The 20764-nt window shown below is 47.4% G+C and overlaps 1 protein-coding gene across 3 annotated transcripts in view; it reads right to left on the reverse strand.

Moving 5' to 3' along the window:
* The window catches only part of LOC115092847 (beta-1,4-galactosyltransferase 1-like), a 224698-nt gene extending 213818 nt beyond the window's left edge, over window positions 1-10880 (reverse strand). The window contains exons 1-2 of one of the 3 annotated variants that reach the window (XM_029604211.1): window positions 10435-10879; window positions 9890-10148 (exon numbers count right to left, since the gene is read on the reverse strand). In XM_029604211.1, coding sequence (XP_029460071.1) covers window positions 9890-10136 — 247 coding nt within the window. In that variant the 5' untranslated portion in view covers window positions 10137-10148; window positions 10435-10879. Of the gene's footprint in view, window positions 1-9889 lie in introns of all 3 variants that reach the window. The other 2 variants (XM_029604219.1, XM_029604201.1) reach the window with 2 other exon arrangements.
* Between the last annotated feature and the right edge of the window lie 9884 nt (window positions 10881-20764).

Consider the following 20764-nt stretch of genomic DNA (forward strand, 5'->3'; position numbering starts at 1 on the left):
CAATTGGTAACCTTCCTTTATAATTTGTAGGACCCAACGATCTGAAGTGATGGATTCCCAATGCTTGTGGAAGAATTGTAGGCGTCCCCCAACTGGTAGCAGTGAGGATGGTGTTGCTGCTCTCAAAAAGCCGAAGGCTGCTTCTGTGGGGGCACTATAGCCTGTTTAGAAGGATGCTGCTGTTGGGAACGCTGACACGGGAGCGAAGACTGCGAAGCAGATCTTGATGGAGTGAATGGTTGTGTTCTGAATGAAGGATAAGAATGAAATTGGCCCCTTGGGTACGTTCTACAGCGATACGAGGGGTTATATCTTTTCAATGAAGAATGATAATCAGTTGGTGAAGTTAGAGAGAGTACCACTAAGTTCTGTTCCTTTAACTTTGAAACAGTCTCTGCAAATTGGTCTCCAAATAGATTTTGAGGTTTGCAGGGGAGATCTGCCAGTTTTTCATGGACATCGTCCCGTATGGCGCTAGCTCGCAACCAAGCTATGCGACGAGCTGCAAATGCTGCTGACGAGGTCCTGGCAGATGTTACGAAGTTTTCGTAAATGGAACGTAACAAATGACGCAAGCCTTCCTCTAAATCCAAAGGGTTGTAGTAACGAATCGTTGTCTGCTAGGCAGAGTGGTCATAACTTTTGTAGAGACTCAAGTAAGTACTGAGTCATAAAATTGATGAGTACTTATTTTTGATGACAGCATTGCAGCGTGATAAGACTTTCAGCCAAACTCGTCCAGATATCTGTTATCTTTACCTGGTAGAGTGCTGGTGTGCAATTTTGGATGCTTTGCCTTGGACATCGCAGATTCAACAACAATTGAGTTATGAGGAAGCTGAGCCAAGTTATAAATTGCTGAGTTCCGCATACAGAATTTTAAGTCCATTTTCCTAGATGTGGAAGGGGTGGAAAAAGGAGCTTCCCACATCTTTTCTAGAACTCCTTGTAGAACTGCATTTGGTGGTAACACAGTGGGCTCATGTGGCATGTCAAAAATGTTAAGGATATAGAGTGTCTCTGAACGTGGGTCAGATACTTTCCCCGTCTCCACACTGAGGAGTGCCCCCACCTTCTCAATAAATTTAGAGTAGGAGAGATCCTCCGGAGGAGAATAGGGTTCTGGTAAGGTGTCTGGTGGGACGGACACCTTACCACCCGTGGAGGAAGAGGGAGATGAAACCGATGTAATTGGCGATTCTGGGCTATAGGGGTGATCCGGACCTGGAAACTCGGGAATATCCTCTCCTGTTGGAGGTGCAAGAATCTTTTCTGTAAGAGAAGATGGTGGTGGAGAATCCTTTGGTGGATAATGTGGTACTTACATGGATTCTACATCTTCAAAGAAGGTAGATTAACGCCTGAGATATTGTAGACATAGCCTTTGATGCTAGTGCGCCTCGTGGCATTATAGTCTGACTTTTTTTTAGAAGACGGGCGGGGATTCGGAATGTCTTGAGAATGAAGACCTGCCGGATGTTTTATTGAAGGACCAGGCTTCAATCTTTTAAGAGAAGGTGGATGCAAGGCCGGCGAATGGCTTCTCCATTTGGAGACGGAAGACATGTCGGAATATAGAGAGACCGCACAGTTGGGGCTCGCCCTGGGTGAAGGAGAAGGGGAGGGGGGTGGGTTGGAGAAAGATTTTACATCCACACCTGTAAGGGTTGCTTGGGAATGAGACGAGTGGCCAGAATGTACAAATGATGTATCTGGTTTCCCTTTATACCCACGGTGTTTGTGTATGGACTTTGAGTGTGTCTTCATTTTATGGTGTTTGGAAGGTACATGCCCTGTAGGGTCCGCATGTGTAGACAGCCCAATATGCTTCGATGGCTTCCTAGACTGCTCTGCATGCTTTGATGGTGTCCTGCATGGTGCATCGTGCTTCGAAGGCATCGTGAACGACGCAGGCTGCTTCGAAGGCGTCGTGAATGACGCAGCCTGCTTCGAAGGCGTCGTGGATGGCGCCTGCTGCTTCGTGGGAGTCGTGTACAGCTCAATACGCTTCGATTAGTCGTAGACAGCGCATGCGTCGCATGTGATGCGCGTCTGTTGTGCACTTCAACGCGGCGGTACCCTAGGCCGCAAAACGCCGAGGACAGGTCCCTGTGCCTCGGATGACGGAGATGGTTTCTTAATGGGAGCAGGGAGAGCAATCCTCGACCCCTGGTGAGATTTCTTGGGCTCTGTAGGCAAAAAGTACCTGGGCCCAACTTCTGGTAAGTGTTGCGGCTTCTCCCATGGTCCCAGGGAGGAGGCCCTTTTTTGATGAGCTGCAATGGTGTCTTCACCCGGCCGGGCGAAGATTGTGGCGGATGATTTTAGAAGTTCAATTCGCTCCGCACGATGTCGGCACGCTCAGGGGGACATTCTTCCGCAATCACAAGATCCCTGGTCGTGATCGGGCCAGAGGCACAAATAATTATGTCCGTCGTGAGGGACATAATCTTCCCACATTGGCAATATTTAAACCCTGATGGTTTCGGTGCCATTTTATGGGGAAAAAACTAGAAAAAAATCGAATTTGAAAAATATCACTGAGAGAGAGAGAAAAACCCTGCATGCATTTGGCTTGCGGAAAAAGATAGACTGAGGAGATGGCTGATTCGTGCGGGAACACACCGCACAGCTGCACAGAGTTCAAAACTCTGTGACTCACTGAGGGAAGCTCCGCCTACCAGGATTGCGACGCGCTCCCATACAGCATGGCTAAATCAGCCTGCTATCGACGGGAAACTGTTTTCCAACCGGTGTGCCATGGCTGATCTGCAGGAGTGCCGCAAGAGCCACCAGATACGAAAAGACGAGGCAGCAGCAGTCTTACGTTTTTCTCCCTTCTTGGCATGCAGGATGTCCTACCAGCAGAGGGTGTCAGAGAGCAGCATCTATCTGCTGCTGCTGCTGCTGCTTCCCTCTCTGCTAACTCTCTCTTGCAAAACATGCTGGCTGCATGCTGTTACTATTGCAGAAGCCAGAGGAGGAAGCAGCAGCAGCAGCAGCAGCAGGTAAGTGCTGCTCAGACTTGTGCTGTTGGGAAGAAATAGCTAAATGTGCCAAGGGGTGTGGGAAGGGATGCAAAGATCAATGTGCCCAAAGGCATAGGATGTAGGGGGAGAGGGAAGAGGGAAGAGAAGGTGGTGAGGATGCCAGGGAGGTAAGAGGAGGGAAGATGATGATAATGTCTATGACAAGGGCTAGAGGGGCTGGGTGGCTGACAAGGAAGGTGATGATATACCTGAGAGATAGAAGGAGAGGGAAGGAAAGAAGGTGATGGTGCCAGGGGAGAGGGAAGATTAAGATGATGGTGGTGCCAGAGGGATGGAGGGAAGAGAAAGTGGGGGTGATTCTAGGGAGTGGAGAGAGAAGATGATGCCAGAGGAGATGGAAAAGAAGGTGGTGATGATTCCAGAAGGGTGGAGAGAGAGAGGGAAGAGAAAGTGGTGAATATGTAAGGTGGATGGAGAAAGATGGGTTGGGGGAGAGAGGAGCAAAGAAGGTGATGTCAAGAGAAAGGGAAGAGGTGGTGGCGATGCCATATGGATGGAGGGAAAGGTTTGGTGATGCCAGGGTGTGGGGGTGAGACAAGAGAAGAAAAAGTGATGATGATAGGGGAAATGAAAAGAAGAAGATGCCAGTAGGTGTGCGTGGAGAGGAAAAGGAAGGTGATGATGCCAGGGTGGTGGGGAAGGGGAAAGAAGGGAGGATAAGGTGATGGTGATGCTAGGGAGTTGAAGGAAGAGAAAAGAAGGTGATGGTGCCAGGAGTGGGGGAAAGGAAAGAGAGCGATAGCAAAGGGTAGAAGGAAAGGGAAGGTGATGACAGATGCGGGGTGAGAGGGAAGAGAAGATGAGTATGAAGGTGATGGTGTGCCATGATGAAATGAACCCTGTGCTGGATGTGCCACAATACAAAAAAAAAAAAAGATTGGGAATCAATGACCTAGAATTCGCCAGGTCTCAGACTATGATCATGCCTGGACAACCCTATGGCCAGTTCTGGTAAACAAAAAAGATTCAAAGAGGTTGGCAACAATACACGTCACAATTTCTCTCCACTCAAAAAACCCTTTAAAAGTTTTCCAACTTAAAAAAATTGGTATTACTCATAGTTGTATAGCCAGTTGAACAGGGGAGGCACTGGAGTCCCTTAGTCCAGTGGTTCTCAACCTTTTTTCTGTCAGGACACACCTGACAGATGGTTCTCACATGCATGACACACTGAACCCATGATCATCACGGGGCTAGATGTAAAAGTACAGTTTGCATCCATGGGAACCCCCCCTGACCCGCATCCATGGGAACCCCCCCTGACCCACAATAATGGTTGTAAAGCAGAATTACAACATTCCCCATACAACTCACCCTACAAAAAAGATATTCTGGTTCTGGTGTCATCTCAGTAAAAGCAACTCAAACTCCTTCTACCACCAGGCTCAATAGCCCTACTTATGAAAAGACAGCAGTTTACCACCAATGAAGGTCCTCTTGAGAAAATAAAACAAATAAGCCTGATACAAACACTTACATGCTAGCAAAATATCTCATCTCGGTAACAGACACAGAACCGACCTAACATACTCCCAGGATCTGCAGTTATGTACATAAACTAATCCGCACACAGTTACACCTGTATTATGGAATACACTCAAACAGGAGCAACCCTATCTATGAAAAGGCAACACTACAAATATTAAATCAGGTCCTGAACACCAATACACCTCCTATTACGAAAACAGAACTAGCAAGCAACTATAGATCCCCACAAAGACAAAAATTGTAAAACTATACTAATAAGCAGAATGTTTCAAAACAGCTATGAACAGAATAATATCAAACAATTAAACTCATAAAAACTATTAAAAATTCTCCAAACACCAATAAAATATTTTTAAAAAGCAGACACATCACATAATATTAAATAATTAAAATGGCAGTCAATCAAGAAAGAAACTTAAAGCCACCTTTACTTACCCCCTCCTACTCCTGTCCTCTTCCATGCAGGCCGTAGCACACACCAGAAGCAGCAGTAGTGGCTAAGCTCTATACTCATGGTCCTTTCCTTAGGGCCCATGACCAGTTTCTGTCTCTCACACACCAATCATCTCCCAAACAGTCTTTGACACACACACCAGTCACCTTCCTGAACAGTTTCTCTCATGCCATACACACACACAGGCTTCCCACTCCCTTGTTCTCTCTTACATATATGGGCTTCTCACTCCCATACTGTATCTCCCACACACCCAGATTTCTCACTCCCATGTTCACTCTCTCCACATGCACAGGCTTCTCATTCCCATAATCACTTTCTCTCTCTTACACACACACACGCACCAGTCTCTCTCTCATTCCCATGCTTGCGCTCTCCAAATGCACAGGCTTCTCATTCCCTTAATTACTTTCTTTCACATACACACACCCCAGTCTCTCTCTCTCTCACACACAGTCACCTTACCAACCAGTCTCTCTCTCATGCATGCACACAGGCTTCCCACTCCCATGCTCTCTCACATATACAGGCTTTTCAGTCCCATGCTTTCTTTCACACACACCCCCACAACACCAGGCTTCTTACTCCCATGCTTTCTCACTGCCATGCTTCTTCTCTCTCTCTCACACACACACACTCCAGTCAACTCCCTGACCAGTCACTTTTATTGTCTCTCACATATACACACACATCACCTCTTTGACCGGTTTCTCTCAATCACACACATGCTCTCTCACACACACATTCTCTCACTTACAGGCTGGCTGTCTTCTCTCTCACTCAATTCCTCCCCACTCCGAGCACAAATGGTAGCTGCAGTAGCCTCCTCCAGCCCCTGCAGGCCAAGACAGAAGAATCCCATCAGCCAAGGGAGGCTTATACTGCTGTCTCCTTTGCCGATTGCCGGCTGCTTCGATTGCTCCGGGCCACGCTACTGCTCAGGGGCTGATACTGCTGCCGCCGCTACTTTTCCCACACGGCACGGCTTTCTCCTTCTGGGGCAGACACGGGAAAAAGAAAAGGCCATCCACGGGTGCCATAGCTTCCTCTAACAACGCTGCCGTTCCCATTGGGCTTGAACATGCTGTTAGCCCGGCGGTAACAGCAGCAGGAGAGACCGGGAGCACGCGACACACCTGCCGGTGCTTGGCAACACACCGGTTGAGAAGCGCTGCCTTAGTCAATAGGGATAGACAGGAAAGCATCGACACCACAACATCAAAGAGTCTGGGATGCCCCTGGGCTCTATCTTCCTGGGTTGGCACTTTCCTCTCTTTTGAACAAGTGGGGGGTGGGGAGTGGTTCTCCTGAGGGAACATGCATGGTGTGCTGCATTTACCAACTTACTGCCAGCATGCGTTAGATTAGAAACGCTGGCATCCTGATTGGATGTTCTGGCCCAACAGAGCAAGAAAGGTACTGGGGTTGCTTTGGCCATGAAGAAACAGACACAGGGGAAATGCCCTGCACTGCCCATAAGGGCAAGAGGACTAGGGGCCTCAGTGGCGAAACCAGGGATAGATGAGGATGTTCAAGAGGCAATACCATCAATTAGAATCTCCTTTGTCTTTTTGCTTACCAGCATATTGGATCGGCTTCCGCTTTGTTTTTTGGGTCCATCAATTAGAACTCAGCAAGAGCTAAGTTGGGTTTTTTTTTTATAAGAACATAAGAAATTGCCATGCTGGGTCAGACCAAGGGTCCATCAAGCCCAGCATCCTGTTTCCAACAGAGGCCAAAAACCAGGCCACAAGAACCTGGCAATTACCCAAACACTAAGAAGAACCCATGCTACTGATGCAATTAATAGCAGTGGCTATTCCCTAAGTATAATTGATTAATAGCCATTAATGGACTTCTCCTCCAAGGACTTATCCAAACCTTTTTTGAACCCATCTATACTAACTGCACTAAGATTAAGGGGCTCATCATATGGAAATTCATGTAGACGAGGCTATTAGCTAATTCCCACATTCCAATAAGTTTTCCATGCGGCCAATGCATCCTTGCAATGCGGAAAATTTTATGCCAGTCCAGAGCTGGCGAAGAGGATTGCCATGCTCAAGGGCACAAAAAAAAAAATCCTGCTTTCTGTGATTTCTCGTAGTGATACTAAGTAGGAGGAACCAAATAACGCAGTATTTATTAAAAAAAAAAAAAAAATGTCTGGATGTCCAATACACATAAGATACACAGTCCAGACTGTGTATATGCCTGTGGCGGAACAAAAAAATGGGCGCTCCTAGATTGAGCATCCGTTTTCCCAACCCCACTCAACAGCCACCTCTCCTGTGTGCCCGATGCCATGGAGGCGCTAGGGACGCACGTTTGGCCTTTAGCACCTCCTTTTTAGTGTGACTCCTCATTTAAATATTGGATCGCACACTCAGGAGAGGTGGCTGGGCGCGCGTTAGGAAAACGGGCGCTCAATACTGAGTGCCCGTTTTCTGCACACATTTATTGCATCGGCGCCCAAGTGTTTTGGGAGCAAGAAAAGATGAAGTGTGTGCACTGTCGGCCCCGGAACACTGTTCTTTGGGGTTACTTGGCTCTAGGCTTTAAGACATCATCTTCTGGCACCAAAAGCACTCCGCCTTCCATGGAGTCTTATACCACAGTCATACATTTTTAATATTAGAGACATCTCTAGTTTGGTCATTTAAGACCTCTGGACACAAATTATAAAGAGTAAATAAATAATGATATTCTGTCTTTTGCTTCCACTTAGGTAAAGGCAGATTGCACAAAAAGAGGAAAAAAAAAAGAATTTAGCACATAAGTAACATATACATAAGGATCGGGGGTAGACTGTGAGTGAGGTACATTGGGTATAAATAATAAATATATAAAAACAAAAACGTAGTATCAGAAGATAAGAACCTGTTGGGTAAAAGCAGCCTGGCAGAGGGCAAACCCTAGGGAACTTATGGGTATGAGGAGCTCAGGTAGGCAGCTGTATGCCAACTGTTTCCTGAGCCAGTTGTTCAGGTGGCACTGGCAGCAAGCCTCCAGTTGGCATACAGTGTACTGTATACCAACTGTTTCCTCCAATTTATACATTTGTCTCCACCTTCACCTGAGGATTACTGCCTGTGCCGCTTCTGAAGCGGCTATTCTGTTTTCTTCTAGCAACAAGCAGCTCTCATTAAGTCTGAATCATGCAATATCTGAGCACCCACACTGCTTTCCTGAGCCAGTTGTTCCAAAGGTGACACTGCAAGCCTCCAGAGAAGGTGTGTGTGTGTGGGGGGGGGGGGGGGGGGGTGCAGTAGGCAGGAATTAAACCGGGTGGCGCTGAGACCGGATTGGGGCTAAATGAATTGAGGGGAGGAGGAGAATGGGTGTCAGGAAGAAGAAAATGGTTGGGGGGAGGAGGGGAGGGGGAAGAGAGGAAGGACAGGCTGAAAGGGAGACCTAGACAGCAGATGTTTTAGTTAACACATGTATGCCCTGAGTGCATCTGAGCTGGCAGCATCATCAAAAGGGAATGCCTGTCCAAGCTGACTGCATCATTAGAAGGGGACAAGCCCCTCCCTCTTCAGCCAAGACACTGGCCACTTTGACTGGCAATAGTTCTTGCCCCCATATTGAATATTATTTTGCCACAATGGCCTTCTTGTGAAAAATAGTGAAGATTACTGTAGAAGAGAAAAGTCTCTGCTATGGAACCTAGGGAAAGGCCTGGCTAAACAGTCATGTTTTTTGGGGTTTGTTTCTTTTTTTTTTTTGCCATCAGTAAGATTAAGTTTGCAGGCATACCACTACAGATATTTGGGGGTCAAAGCAGCTGAATGTGTCAAGCCTCACACCTTAGTCTAGCCCAAGCTAGCAGAAGAAGAATGGAAGGCTCTGTCGGGAGGATAAAGCAAAGCAGCAAAGTTTTCCCCTGAAAGCATAGGTGAATAGTAGTTGAGAAACATATTCAGGGGTTTTTACGTATTTCTCTGGTACTCAGACTAACAGAATGTTTAACGCTTAGTATATTTGCCTAGGCAGTCACCATTAGACAAGAAACACTGTGTGGCTCAACATATTCTGTAAAAAAAAAAAAAAAAAAGACAGCAAAAGAGACTGTGCAAAGCAAAATCTAAAAATGTATTTAAACCCCAAAAAGTAGTTAGACAAAATAAATACAAGAAAAATTAATGGGGGAAAAAAAACAGTGAAAAATGTGTTTTAGCGGCTACAAATGGAATTTGATATATATCCGAAATCCATCTTTGGACACTAGTGTTTTTCGCAGGATTAAAAGGCTTAAAACATGCATTTATCCTCTTGCTGGGGAACCCACTACAACCTCATGGTTTGGAACGAAACCTAAGGGATCATATACTTCCGACCAGGGGTTACAGTCAGAGAAAGAAGCCGATTACCCTTCTCCAAGATCTTCCTATACCTTCCAAGAATGCTCCCAACCACCAGGAAACAGCCTCCTCCTGGTAATCTGCACGCGGGTCTCTCTCAAGTTCTTCCTGTTCGCAAGCAGCGGCAACTTTGCAGCTCCCGCCCCAAACGAACATGAAAAGAACAAAAAAAAAAAAAACAACCAACCTTGAGCCCACTTTCAAGAATTAGAAAGCTCTTTCTTGGGTGGGGAGGGTGTTAGAACATACATCTAGCAGAAATGAAGATTACTGCATTCAAAACAATTTTACACTGAGAAAAAAAAAACCGTTTTGTTTTGAACCAAAATGATGGTCCATCCTTCCAAATATAAGACGCTCAAGTAAACTGAGTAAATCATACAAAGAAATACAAAACAATGACCGAGCTCTAACGGAAATAGAAATAAAAGCCCAGGGAAGGTACAGCACCCATCCGCGTGGTGACCGAAGAATGCTGCGCCCCCGTTGATTTTCATGTGATTCGGGGGAGGGGGCGCACCGCAGGCTCTTACCCAGCAGCGGGGAGGTCTCCGGGCACGCGAGCAGCTCCGCCGCCGGGGTAGTGCTGGCGTTTTTCCAGTCGTGCTGGCTCTGCTGATTTTCGGTGAAGTACTGGAAGATGTTCAGGTCTCTGCCGGCCATGTAGTACACCATGGTCACAAGGAGGTGCAGGGCACAGAAGATCACCAACAGCCGGCAGGCTTTCTGCAGCGAGGCGCCTGGCAGCGCCCCCATGCCGGCCACCAGCTGCTCCTTCATCTTCCTTCGACCCTGAAGAACAACAACAACAACAACAACTTCTGCCTACAAACGTATTTTCAAAAACGGTAAATATCCGAGAAGGCGATCGGCGCGAGGGCCCCGAGTCGAAGAGTACGAGGAACAGGAGCTGGAGGCTCCAAACTCAGTTTTCAGCGGCCGCGGGAAGGAGGCTTCGGGGCTGGTCCTTTCTTCTTCTGCTTTTATAACGTTTCTCGGTAGCGGCCACCGCCAGCTACAGGAAGCAAAACTTCTAAACCAGTCATTATCACAAATACTTGAACGAAAAAAAACAAACCAGAGGACGGGCGACAGCACAGCCAAATCGAGGGATTAAAGGGTGATGGCATCTGACATCTTCTGCGCGTCAAGATTCGTTTTCCAGATAAAAGAAAATAAACAAGAATCGGAAAAAACACAATTTGCTGGCTCGATGGCAAAAGTTCTTCCACATCGCTCAGTAGCGTGGGGCACAAACGAACGAGAGTGAAAAGTTTGCTCAGCGCGGGTGGGCGAAGGGCTCGCGCGCCGCCCCTCTGCTGTCCCGTGCAGTGTTCCGCATGACCTCACAGTCGGGGGGCGGGGGTAGCCGCGCGCGCGGCACCATGCGCCCCCCCCTCTCTCCTCGACCTGAACTTAGGTCGGTTGTGCAGAGCCCCTGGGGGTTGCTTAGTCTTGACGAAGGGGTGTCGCATGGAGGAGAGAGCAGGTGCTGTGCTATGCTTTGCCTCATGAAGAGGCCCGCTTGGTTCTCTTTAGCCTGTTTTATCTTTTTTTTTTTTTTTTTTAACTGGGGCAACGCGCGCGGTAGCCGGATATGCGCCAGATCACGCTCCAGTGGCTGCCTGAAAACGTTTCGGCTCAAAAGTTGGGCTTTTCTTGGGAGGAGACGTTGGCTTTTTGCTCATGCTTTCTTTTTGGAAGGCTTCCCATTTCTTATTACTTAATTTAGTGGCGACTGGCACTGTACTAGTTTTAAAGTAAACGGATGCTGTCCGAGGTTTTAGCATTTTAAATTGGTTTCAAGCAGTATGAAAAGATTGAAAATGTGTATTTTGTTCCGAGTTGTGTTTTTTTGGAATGTGAATGCCCTAATTAGTCCTCCTTCCTCCAACATCTCATTTTATTTCACTCATCTAAATTTCATCTCTTCATAATAGAGTCAAGCTATACTGCATCATGGGGTTGTTTTTTTTGCCTAGATCACTGGTATTTACATCTTTTTCTGACCTAACAAATGGAAATTAGCAAAATCACATCTGACAATCCTCAAACGCCTTTTCATGATATTAACCTGGGTGTAGCTAGCAATGAATGGGCCCCCTGGCAGAAATTCAGAGAGGTCCCATATCACCATGTGCAAAGGTATTAGGCATTCTAGGTGAACATTATAGCCTTGCAACCCTACCCTAGCCTTCTCCACACAATAAAAAATTATATAACAGATTTTTACCTGAAATAAGGATATTCAAAATACAGTCTTCTGAGGTAAAATATTAAAACATATATTGTTATATATTTGCTTCTTCTCTTCCTGCCATTGATGCCATGTGATTGGTGGCAGCGTGTAACAAAGGAAGGTTCACAGTGGAGGTATCCAACACGTTTTATTTTGTATAAACACGTTGACAACAATAGTGTGGCAGACAAAGTTTTAAGCCTACTGTTCCCAAAACAAGAGGTCATTTACAATGATCTTTTTTGTCCTGGAACCATAATGGGGTCCTGCGGACAGCCAGTTGGATGAGTTCAGCTCTGCCCACATCAATGTGGTGGACCACCTCCAAGTATTTTCCCAGGTTTTGATCACTGGTAGCAAACATGTCCTGGTACTGCAGCAATATGGATGCCAACCAGTCCTGATTATTGTTTGTCTGGGACTCGCTTGAAGAGTGACCTCTGGGTGAAGAGGAAGAGCCATGGGATCACTTCACTGGGCTTAGCTCACAAAGGAGACATCCTTATCTTTGGTGTTATTTTTTTTGTCGGCTGATGGTAATGGGCTAGGGTTTGCTTCTACCTAAATTACCTCATATGCACCTTGCTGTAGTTCAGCCATTGTTGATATCAGGTTACACACTTGATTTGAAACTTTCAATTCTCTTTTTACCAGCATGTTGCCTGATGTTATTCCCTTCTCCAGCCTTAGGGGTACAGGCAGAGCTTCAACTTCAGACTTGGAAGTTTCTACAGTCTCTCATACTCCACATTCACTCTCTGGGGGTAGGGCGGTCTCTGCTTGCAACATCACTTTTGGGCCGATACAGTAAAGTGCGCTCCAGTGAAGTGCACTGTTAGCCCGCATTTGGACGGCATTTTCGACACGCTATTTTTACCCCTTATACAGTAAGGGGTAATAGCACATCGAAAACGCACGGCCAACTCCCCTGAAACTAATAGCGCCCACAACATGCAAATGTCTGTTGATGGGCCTATTAGTCATTCCCGCGCAATACAGAAAGCAAAATGTGCAGTGAAGCTGCACATTTTAATTTCGGCCAGCACTGGGAAAGTGTACAGAAAAGCAGAAAAAACTGCTTTTCTGTACATGCTCTGACTTAATATCATAGCGATATTAAGTTGGAGGCCCCAAAAAAAGAAAAAAAATCAAATCTGCCCACGGGTTGGAAGACGGACGCTCAGTTTAGCCGGCATCCATTTTCCGAACCCATGGGTGTCAGCGGGTTCGAGAACCGATGCCGGTAAAATTGAGCGTCAGCTGTCAAACCCGCTGACAGCTGCCGCTTCTGTCAAAAAGGAGGTTCTAGGGATGTGCTAGTGTCCCTTGCGCCTCCTTTTACCGTGGGCCCTCATTTGCATGCAGGCCGATACTGAATCGCGCGCCCAGGACAATGGCCTGTGCGCGCATCGGGAGAGCGGGCGCTCGCCGGCTCTCCCGCGCTTCTTTCTGTATCGGCCCGTTAGATAGCAGTGTAGTCAGCTTCAATGATGCTTGCGTATACAAGGTCTGTCCCAAGGAATGCGCTTCCCTCAAGCCTGTATGTGGACATTTACAGCTTAGAGGAAGTTCAATTGCAATAACAGTGGATTGGAGGTCAGAACTTCTAGCACTTCCCCTGTGATCCTGTGGTTCTTGACTCCTGCTTGGGTCTTCATCACATTACCAGCATCTGCATTCTGGATGGTTGTAGGCAAGGTTTTCATATCTTCTGGCTGAGGAATCCTGCAGTATATCTCTTCTGATACAAGGGTGGCCTCTTCCCCGATAACCAGAAAAGTTTCTGTCAGCATACTGTTGATAGCAATTGGTACTTGTATACTGAGTCCTTTTTTGATCACCCAGCCTATGATAAGGAATGATTTTACAACTGGACACACTGGTTTCATTCTTCTGGCTACCTGGTTGAGGGATTACTTGTTCCACTAGTGTCCCAGTGTTAGGAATTGTGGACCCTTGGCCCGAGGTGGTGTTGGCGCTATCTGTGGGGGTTGAGCCCCGCAGGTCCCCAGCATCAGGAGGCGAGGCTGGCCGAGAAGCAAAAGCCAACAGGAACTTCGCCAGTACCAGCCCACATTCCCCGCAGGTTGAGCCCTTGGGTGCCGGGGTCGGCTGGTCTTAGGTGGGCCTCTGCGTGGCTGGTCCCGGAGAAGCGGCCAGATGAGACAGGGAGAACCAGGGAGGTCCGGTCCGAGGTCGAGGGCAGTTGGCAAGAAGCGAGGGTCAGTTGAGGCCGAGGTCGTGGTGCCACCAAGGAAAGAGTGAAGCAGGGGCGCTGAAGCAGGCTTCGTGGAGCTGAAGCGCTGAAGCAGGATCTCGTGGACTAGGAATGCTAAGGCTAGCTCCGTGGAGCAGGAGCGCAGTAGCAGGATCCCATGGAGTAAGAGCGCTAAGGCAGGCTCTGTGGAACAGGAGCGGTGAAGCAGGATCTCGTAGAGTAGAAGTGCTGAGGCAGGCTCCGTGGAGCAGGAGTGCAGTAGCAAGATCCCGTGGAGTAAGAGGGCTGAAGCAGGAATCCGTAGAGCAGGAACAGCAGCTTAGGAACGCTAAGGCAGAACCACTGAAGCAGGAACCACGGAACTTGTTGCCGTTAGTGGGGGAGAGAGGCCGTCCTTAAATAGCCCGGGGGTCTGCTGTCATCATCTGGAGACGGCTCTGAGGTTCCCGTCGTTGGCCCTTTAAAAGTATTGTGGGATAAAGTTTCTGTAAAAATTGGCAAAGCCAAGAAAACGTTGTATCGCTCGACGTCCCACTGGCTGTGGACAGTCCCGAATACTTGCCACTTTCTCTGGGTCCATTTGGAACCCAGTGGAGGAAACAGTGAATCCCAAAAAGGGTAGGGGCTGTCTCTCAAAAAGACATTTTTCTAGTTTAACGAATAATTGGTTCTCTCTTAGTCATTGTAGAACACGTCTGACGTCCATGCAATGGGTAGCCAGGTCTTTCGAATAGAGAAGTACCGTATTTTTCGCTCCATAAGACGCACCTGACCATAAGACGCACCTAGGATTCAGAGGGGGAAAATTTAAAAAAAAAAAAATTGTGCTAAACCGGCTCTGCGTCTGGGCATCTTGTGGAGCAAATTAGGGGAGTGCATAGCTTTTTTTTTTCTCCCCATTTTGTTTTCGGGTCTGGGGAGGGCCATTTCGGTCCACTCCCCAGATCAGAAAACTTTTCTTTCTCTGGGAACCCCCAAAACCCCCCCCCCCATCCCTTTAAATTAACAACCTCCACCCCCCTGACCCCCCAAGACCTGCCGAATTAATTTCCTGCAACCCCCCACCCTCCTGACCCCCCCAAGACCTGCCGAATTAATTTCCTGCAACCCCCCACCCTCCTGACCCCCCCAAGACCTGCCAAACGTCCCTGGTGGTCCAGCGGGGGTCCAGGAGCGGTCCGGGAACGATCTCCTGGGCGTGAGCCGTCGGCTGCCAGTAAACAAAATGGCGCCGACGGCCCTATGCCCACACTATGTCACTGAGACCGACCGCTGCTATTGGTCGGTCTCAGTGACATAGTGTGGGCATAGGGCCGTCGGCTGCCAGTAAACAAAATGGCGCCGACGGCCCTATGCCCTCACTATGTCACTGAGACCGACCAATAGCAGCGGTCGGTCTCAGTGACATAGTGAGGGCATAGGGCCGTCGGCGCCATTTTGTTTACTGGCAGCCGACGGCCCACACCCAGGAGATCATTCCCGGACCCCCGCTGGACCACCAGGGATGTTTGGCAGGTCTTGGGGGGGTCAGGAGGGTTGGGGGTTGCAGGAAATTAATTTGTCAGGTCTTGGGGGGGGGGGGTCAGGAGGGTGGGGGGTTGTAGGAAATTAAGTCGGCAGGTCTTGGGGGAGTCGGGGGGGGGGGGTTTGTTAGATTTTTGTTTGGTTTTTTTTTTATATTCGCTCCATAAGACGCACATACATTTTCCCCCCACCTTTGGGGGAAAAAAAGTGCGTCTTATGGAGCGAAAAATACGGTATATCATCCAGATAAATGATCACTTGTTTGTATAACATTTATTTATTTATTTAAATAATTTATATACCGGAGGTTCCTGTATAATATACATATCACCCCGGTTTACATAGAACAGTAACAATCGCTACATTTAGCGGATTACATAGAACAGGATTAAACAACGAAGTTTTACATTGAGCAAAAGACGTAAACAAGTTTTTACATTGAAACAAACGAAGTAAACAAGTTTTTACTTTGAAACAAATTAATAGAAGTAAGCAAATAGTAAATACTATTAAACCGTTAATAAACATGCGGTTAATAAATCAATAAATAACATGGAGATATGTAAGTCCACATGAGTATATGTATGTAGACTGTATGTAGACAGCATGAATATATGAATCTCTAATTGAATAAGGAAGAATAAGATAGATCTGAAAAATATCATTGTGGGAGTGAAAAGACTTTTGTCCTGTTCTTGGTTCTAGGGGAAAGCTAGTTTGAACAACCAAGTCTTAAGTTTCTTTTTAAATGTAGTGTGGCATGGTTCCAGACGCAGGTCTGGAGAGAGTGAGTTCCAAAGTGAAGGGCCCGCTGTCGACAGTGCACGTTTCCTTAGAGCGGATTTCGCCGGTTGTGTGATTAGTCTGTTCTGATAAGCGCTGGTAGGTTTTACGGATGTGTGTAGTTGAATTTGAAATGTTAAGTTGAGAGGCGCGATGTTGTATAAGGCCTTATGTATCATCATTAGAGACTTGAATTGGATCCTGTATTTGATTGGAAGCCAGTGGAGGATTGGGGTGATATGATCTCTTTTCTTGGCATTTGAGAGAATTCTTGCTGAGGCGTTCAGGACCATCTGAAGTGGTTTGGTGGTGCATGCTGGTAGGCCTAGGAGGAGAGAGTTACAGTAGTCTAATTTTGGGAGTATGATGGCTTGTAAGACCATGCGGAAGTCCCTGTATAGGAGGAGTGGTTTAAGTTTCTTTAATGTTTGAAGTTTAAAGAAACATTCTTTTGTTGTGTTGTTGACGAATTTGTTGAGATTGAGTCTGCTGTCTATGATGACTCCCAGGTCTTTAACTTGTTGCGTGATGAAGTGCCCGGTGGTGTCCGGATGTTGATTAGTATTAGAATGTGAAGGGGGGGTATAGTTTTCCGGTGCTATAATGAGGATTTCGGTTTTGTTTTTGTTTAGGACCAAGTTGAGGCTGGTGAGTAGATTGTTGATAGCAGACAGACATTTATTCCAGTATGATATGGCTTTGTGTAGGGAGTCTTCTATAGGGATGAGGATTTGAATATCATCCGCGTATAAGTAATGTCTTAGCTTAAGGTTAGTGAGTAGTTGACATAGCGGGAGCAGATAAATATTGAAAAGTGTCGGAGAGAGGGATGATCCTTGCGGTACCCCCCTCTTGGATTCGATGGTGTGGGACTCTTTGTTATTTATCTTGACCTTGTATGATCTGTTCTCCAAAAACGATTTGAACCAGTTAAAAGCTGCTCCTGAAATGCCGATGTCTATTAATCGTTGCAGAAGGTACGTGTGGTTTACGGTATCAAACGCTGATGAGAGATCCAGGAGAGCGAGGAGGCAAGGTTGGCCCTTTTCAAGGTTGAAGATGATAGTGTCTGATAAAGATGTTAGTAACGATTCGGTATTCATAGTCTTACGAAAGCCAAATTGGTTTGAGGTGAGGATATTATTTTCGTCTAGAAATTCTGTAAGTTGTTTGTTGACAACTTTCTCCATAACTTTGGCTATCATAGGGAGGTTTGCTATGGGTCTGAAGTTAGCTGGGTCTGATGTAGGTAAGTTGGGTTTTTTGAGGAGCGGTTTGAGCATGGCTAACTTGAGTTGGTTCGGGACATGTCCTTGGGTGAGAGAGCAGTTAATGATGTCTGCTAAAGGTTTGGCTATAGTGTTTGTGATCAGACTCAGTTTGTTGGATGGAATATGGTCTGATGGATGGGAGGATGGTTTTATTTTCTTGAGAATATTCTCTATTTCTAATGTGGAAGTGGGCTCAAAAGAGTTGAGAACTATTGGTGAGGTGTTAGGTTGTTGTACGGTTGGGTGCGATGGTTGTTGTTCTGTTGAGAGTGTTGGTTGTTGAGCGATTGAGTGTGAAGATTGTTGGAATACCAACAAAAGTGTGAACATGTCCTGGAATACCTCGTTCATTAAGTTCTGAAATACCGCAGGTGCATTGCACAAGCCAAATGGCATAACAAGGTATTCATAATGGCCATCACGGGTATTGAACGCGGTCTTCCACTCATCTCCAGGCTTAATTCGGACCAGGTTATAGGCACCACATAAATCTAGTTTGGAGAAAATTCTGGCTCCGTGCAATCGATCAAGTAATTCTGGTATTAATGGAAGGGGATATCGATCTTTACGAGTGATCGTGTTGAGTCCTCTATAGTCGATGCAAGGTCTCAAGGACCCGTCCATTTTAGGGAAGAAGAAAAATCCTGCCCCAGCTGGAGACGTAGAGGGGTGGATGAACCCCCGTTCGAGGTTTTCCTTTATATACTGTGACATAGCTTGCGATTCTGGACCAGAAAGTGGGTAAACCCGCCCCCTAGGTGGGCTGGTATTAGGTAGTAAATTAATGGCGCAGTCGAATCTTCGATGGATTGGAAGGATTTCGGCTCTCTCTTTGGAGAAGACATCCATGAACTCAGCATATTGTGGGGGTACGGAAAACTTAGTGGTTGTTAATGGCATCACCGGTTGAGGTCTCTGTTGTAGACAAGTTCCAAAACAGTCCGAACTCCAGGCAGTAATATGGAGAGTCTTCCAGTCAATAGTAGGGGAGTGTCTTTGTAACCAGGGAAGATCCAGTACCACTGGAAGACTGACAGACTTTTCCAAAATAAAGAAGGATATCTCTTCATGGTGGAGGATCCCTGTCTGGACAGTTATAAGAGCTGTACAGGATGTGACACAACCGGGGAGATTCTCCCCCTGGATAGAAGAGATGAATAATGGCATCTTGCGAGGAAGTATCGGGAGTTGCAGCTGATGGACCAATTCAGCTAAGATAAAGTTCCCTCCAGCTCGAGAATCAATAAGAGCCTATATGGTGAGGGATCCTTGACCATACTGCAGCGTAACGGGAACAATAAAATGAGGAGCCAGGTTACTCCCTAGGGTCAGCTCGTCAGAGACACCTAGGTTCAATAGTTTCCCGGGTGCTCCTGGCATTGGGCCAAGAGGTGTCCCTTGTTCCCACAATATAAACATAGTCCCATCCTTCTCCGGTGTTGCTTCTCCTCGGCGGTCAACCGACTTCTTCCTAACTGCATGGGTTCCTCCCTATTTTCTGGTGATGTCTCGGCAGTGGTATGTGTAACCAAAGGCCGAGAGAAGGTGGGAGCCAGGGAAACCATTCGCCGGGGTGGTCTTGTTTCCTTTGCGCGCTGTTGTAAACGTCGGTTGATACGGCCTGCCAAGTCAATGAGTGCATCCAAATCCTCAGGGATCTCCCGGCCTGCGAGTTCGTCCTCGATGCGGGGAGACAACCCTTCAAGAAATATGCCCCGTAGACAGTCAGGATGCCATCCTAGTTCGAAGGCTAGGGTGAGAAATTCTATTGCGAAGTCAGCCAGAGTACGGGTACCTTGAAGCAGATTGAGGAGTTCAGAAGAAGCCATGGAAAGCTGTCCAGGCTCATCAAACACCTGACGGAAGGTCTGAACGAATCTGGATAGGTCACTCAAAATGGGATCCCCACGTTCCCAGATGGGAGAGGCCCAGGCCATGGCTTTTCCATCCAACAAGGAAATGATGAAAGATGTCTTCACCTGGTCAGTAGGGAATTGTTGCCCTTGCAAGGAAAATCTGATGAAACATTGATTCAGGAAACCTCGACACTGTTTAGCTTCTCCGGAAAAGCGAGGAGGAGTAGGCATGTGGGAAACTGAAGTAGAGATACTTGGAATCGTTGGTGCAGGATCGGCCGCCTCTGCTCCATGAGCAGAATCGAGACGACGGACCAGGCATTCCACGGTGGCGGTTAACACATCCAGATTCTGCTGCTGTTGTTGCTGTTGTTGTCGTTGCTGCATAAGCTGTTGGGCTAGGCCTGGAATAGCCTGGAGACCAGTCAAATCCACCGGATCCATGGCCTTTGCAATCTGTTATGATAGTGGATCCCTGGTCCGGAACGAGGGATGATACCCACCAATAGCATCTAGGTGTGCTCGTCTCCGGAAGGTGGAATGTACTGCAGCACAATCCGGCAAGGGGTCTCAAGGAAGGCGGCAAGCAACACAGTCCGAGTTCCAGGCAAGGGTCCAAGGCAGGCGACAGACAACGCAGTTCGGGTTCCAGGCAAAGGTCCAAGGCAGGCGGCAAACAACACAGTCCGAGTTCCAGGCAAGGGTCAAGGCCGGCAGGAAACAACACAGTCCGGGTTCCACTCCGAGTCTAGCCAGAAGACAGAGAAATCCAAATCACTGGTCGGGGCAGGCAGCGAACGATGTCGAAATCCAATCCGAGTCAAGCCAGAAGACAGAAAAACCAGAAGAACAGCAGACTACCACTGGAACCTGTTGCAAAGGCGTCTTCCATTCTTCAGAGGGAGTTTAAATCCCCCTGGCTGATGATGTCATCTTCCGGGGTCTTGGCGTCACGGCCCCTTTAAGAGGCGGGGCTTGCCGTGTCTTTACCGACGCTGCTCCCTGACGTCCAGAGGCAGTTGCGTCGCGGACCGTGCGCTGCTGCCCGCCATGATCGGGACCCTGCGCTGGCAAAGTGGAGGAGGTAGGGGGTTCTGGCCGCGGGTAAGCACGGTCGGGACCCACAACACACTATTCCTGTGGAAGGAGGGTTGGCTCTGAAAGACCAAAAGCAGGGTTGTTGATAGCTTTTTTGCTGCCCCCCCCCCTCCCAGTTTCCTCCAGTTCATTTATCTCCCTCCAGTAATCTAAATTTAACATTTGATATTCCTCCCTACCCAGATCCACACCCTCTCCTTTAGAACCCATGGTCAGTGCAGGGATATTAGATGCTCTAGAGAACTTTAAAGCCCCCACCGCTCCACCCCAGCCCTCTACACACACACACACACACTTAAAAATTATGCATTTATAATAGATTTTACATTAAAAAGAACATTTAGAGCATAGACTTCTAAGGTAAAATATCAATTACAGCAATCTGTATATTTTTACATGTACTGCTGTGGCACTAATCT

This window comes from Rhinatrema bivittatum, chromosome 1 (genome assembly GCF_901001135.1).
Source record: "Rhinatrema bivittatum chromosome 1, aRhiBiv1.1, whole genome shotgun sequence".
NCBI classification, from domain to species: domain Eukaryota; kingdom Metazoa; phylum Chordata; class Amphibia; order Gymnophiona; family Rhinatrematidae; genus Rhinatrema; species Rhinatrema bivittatum.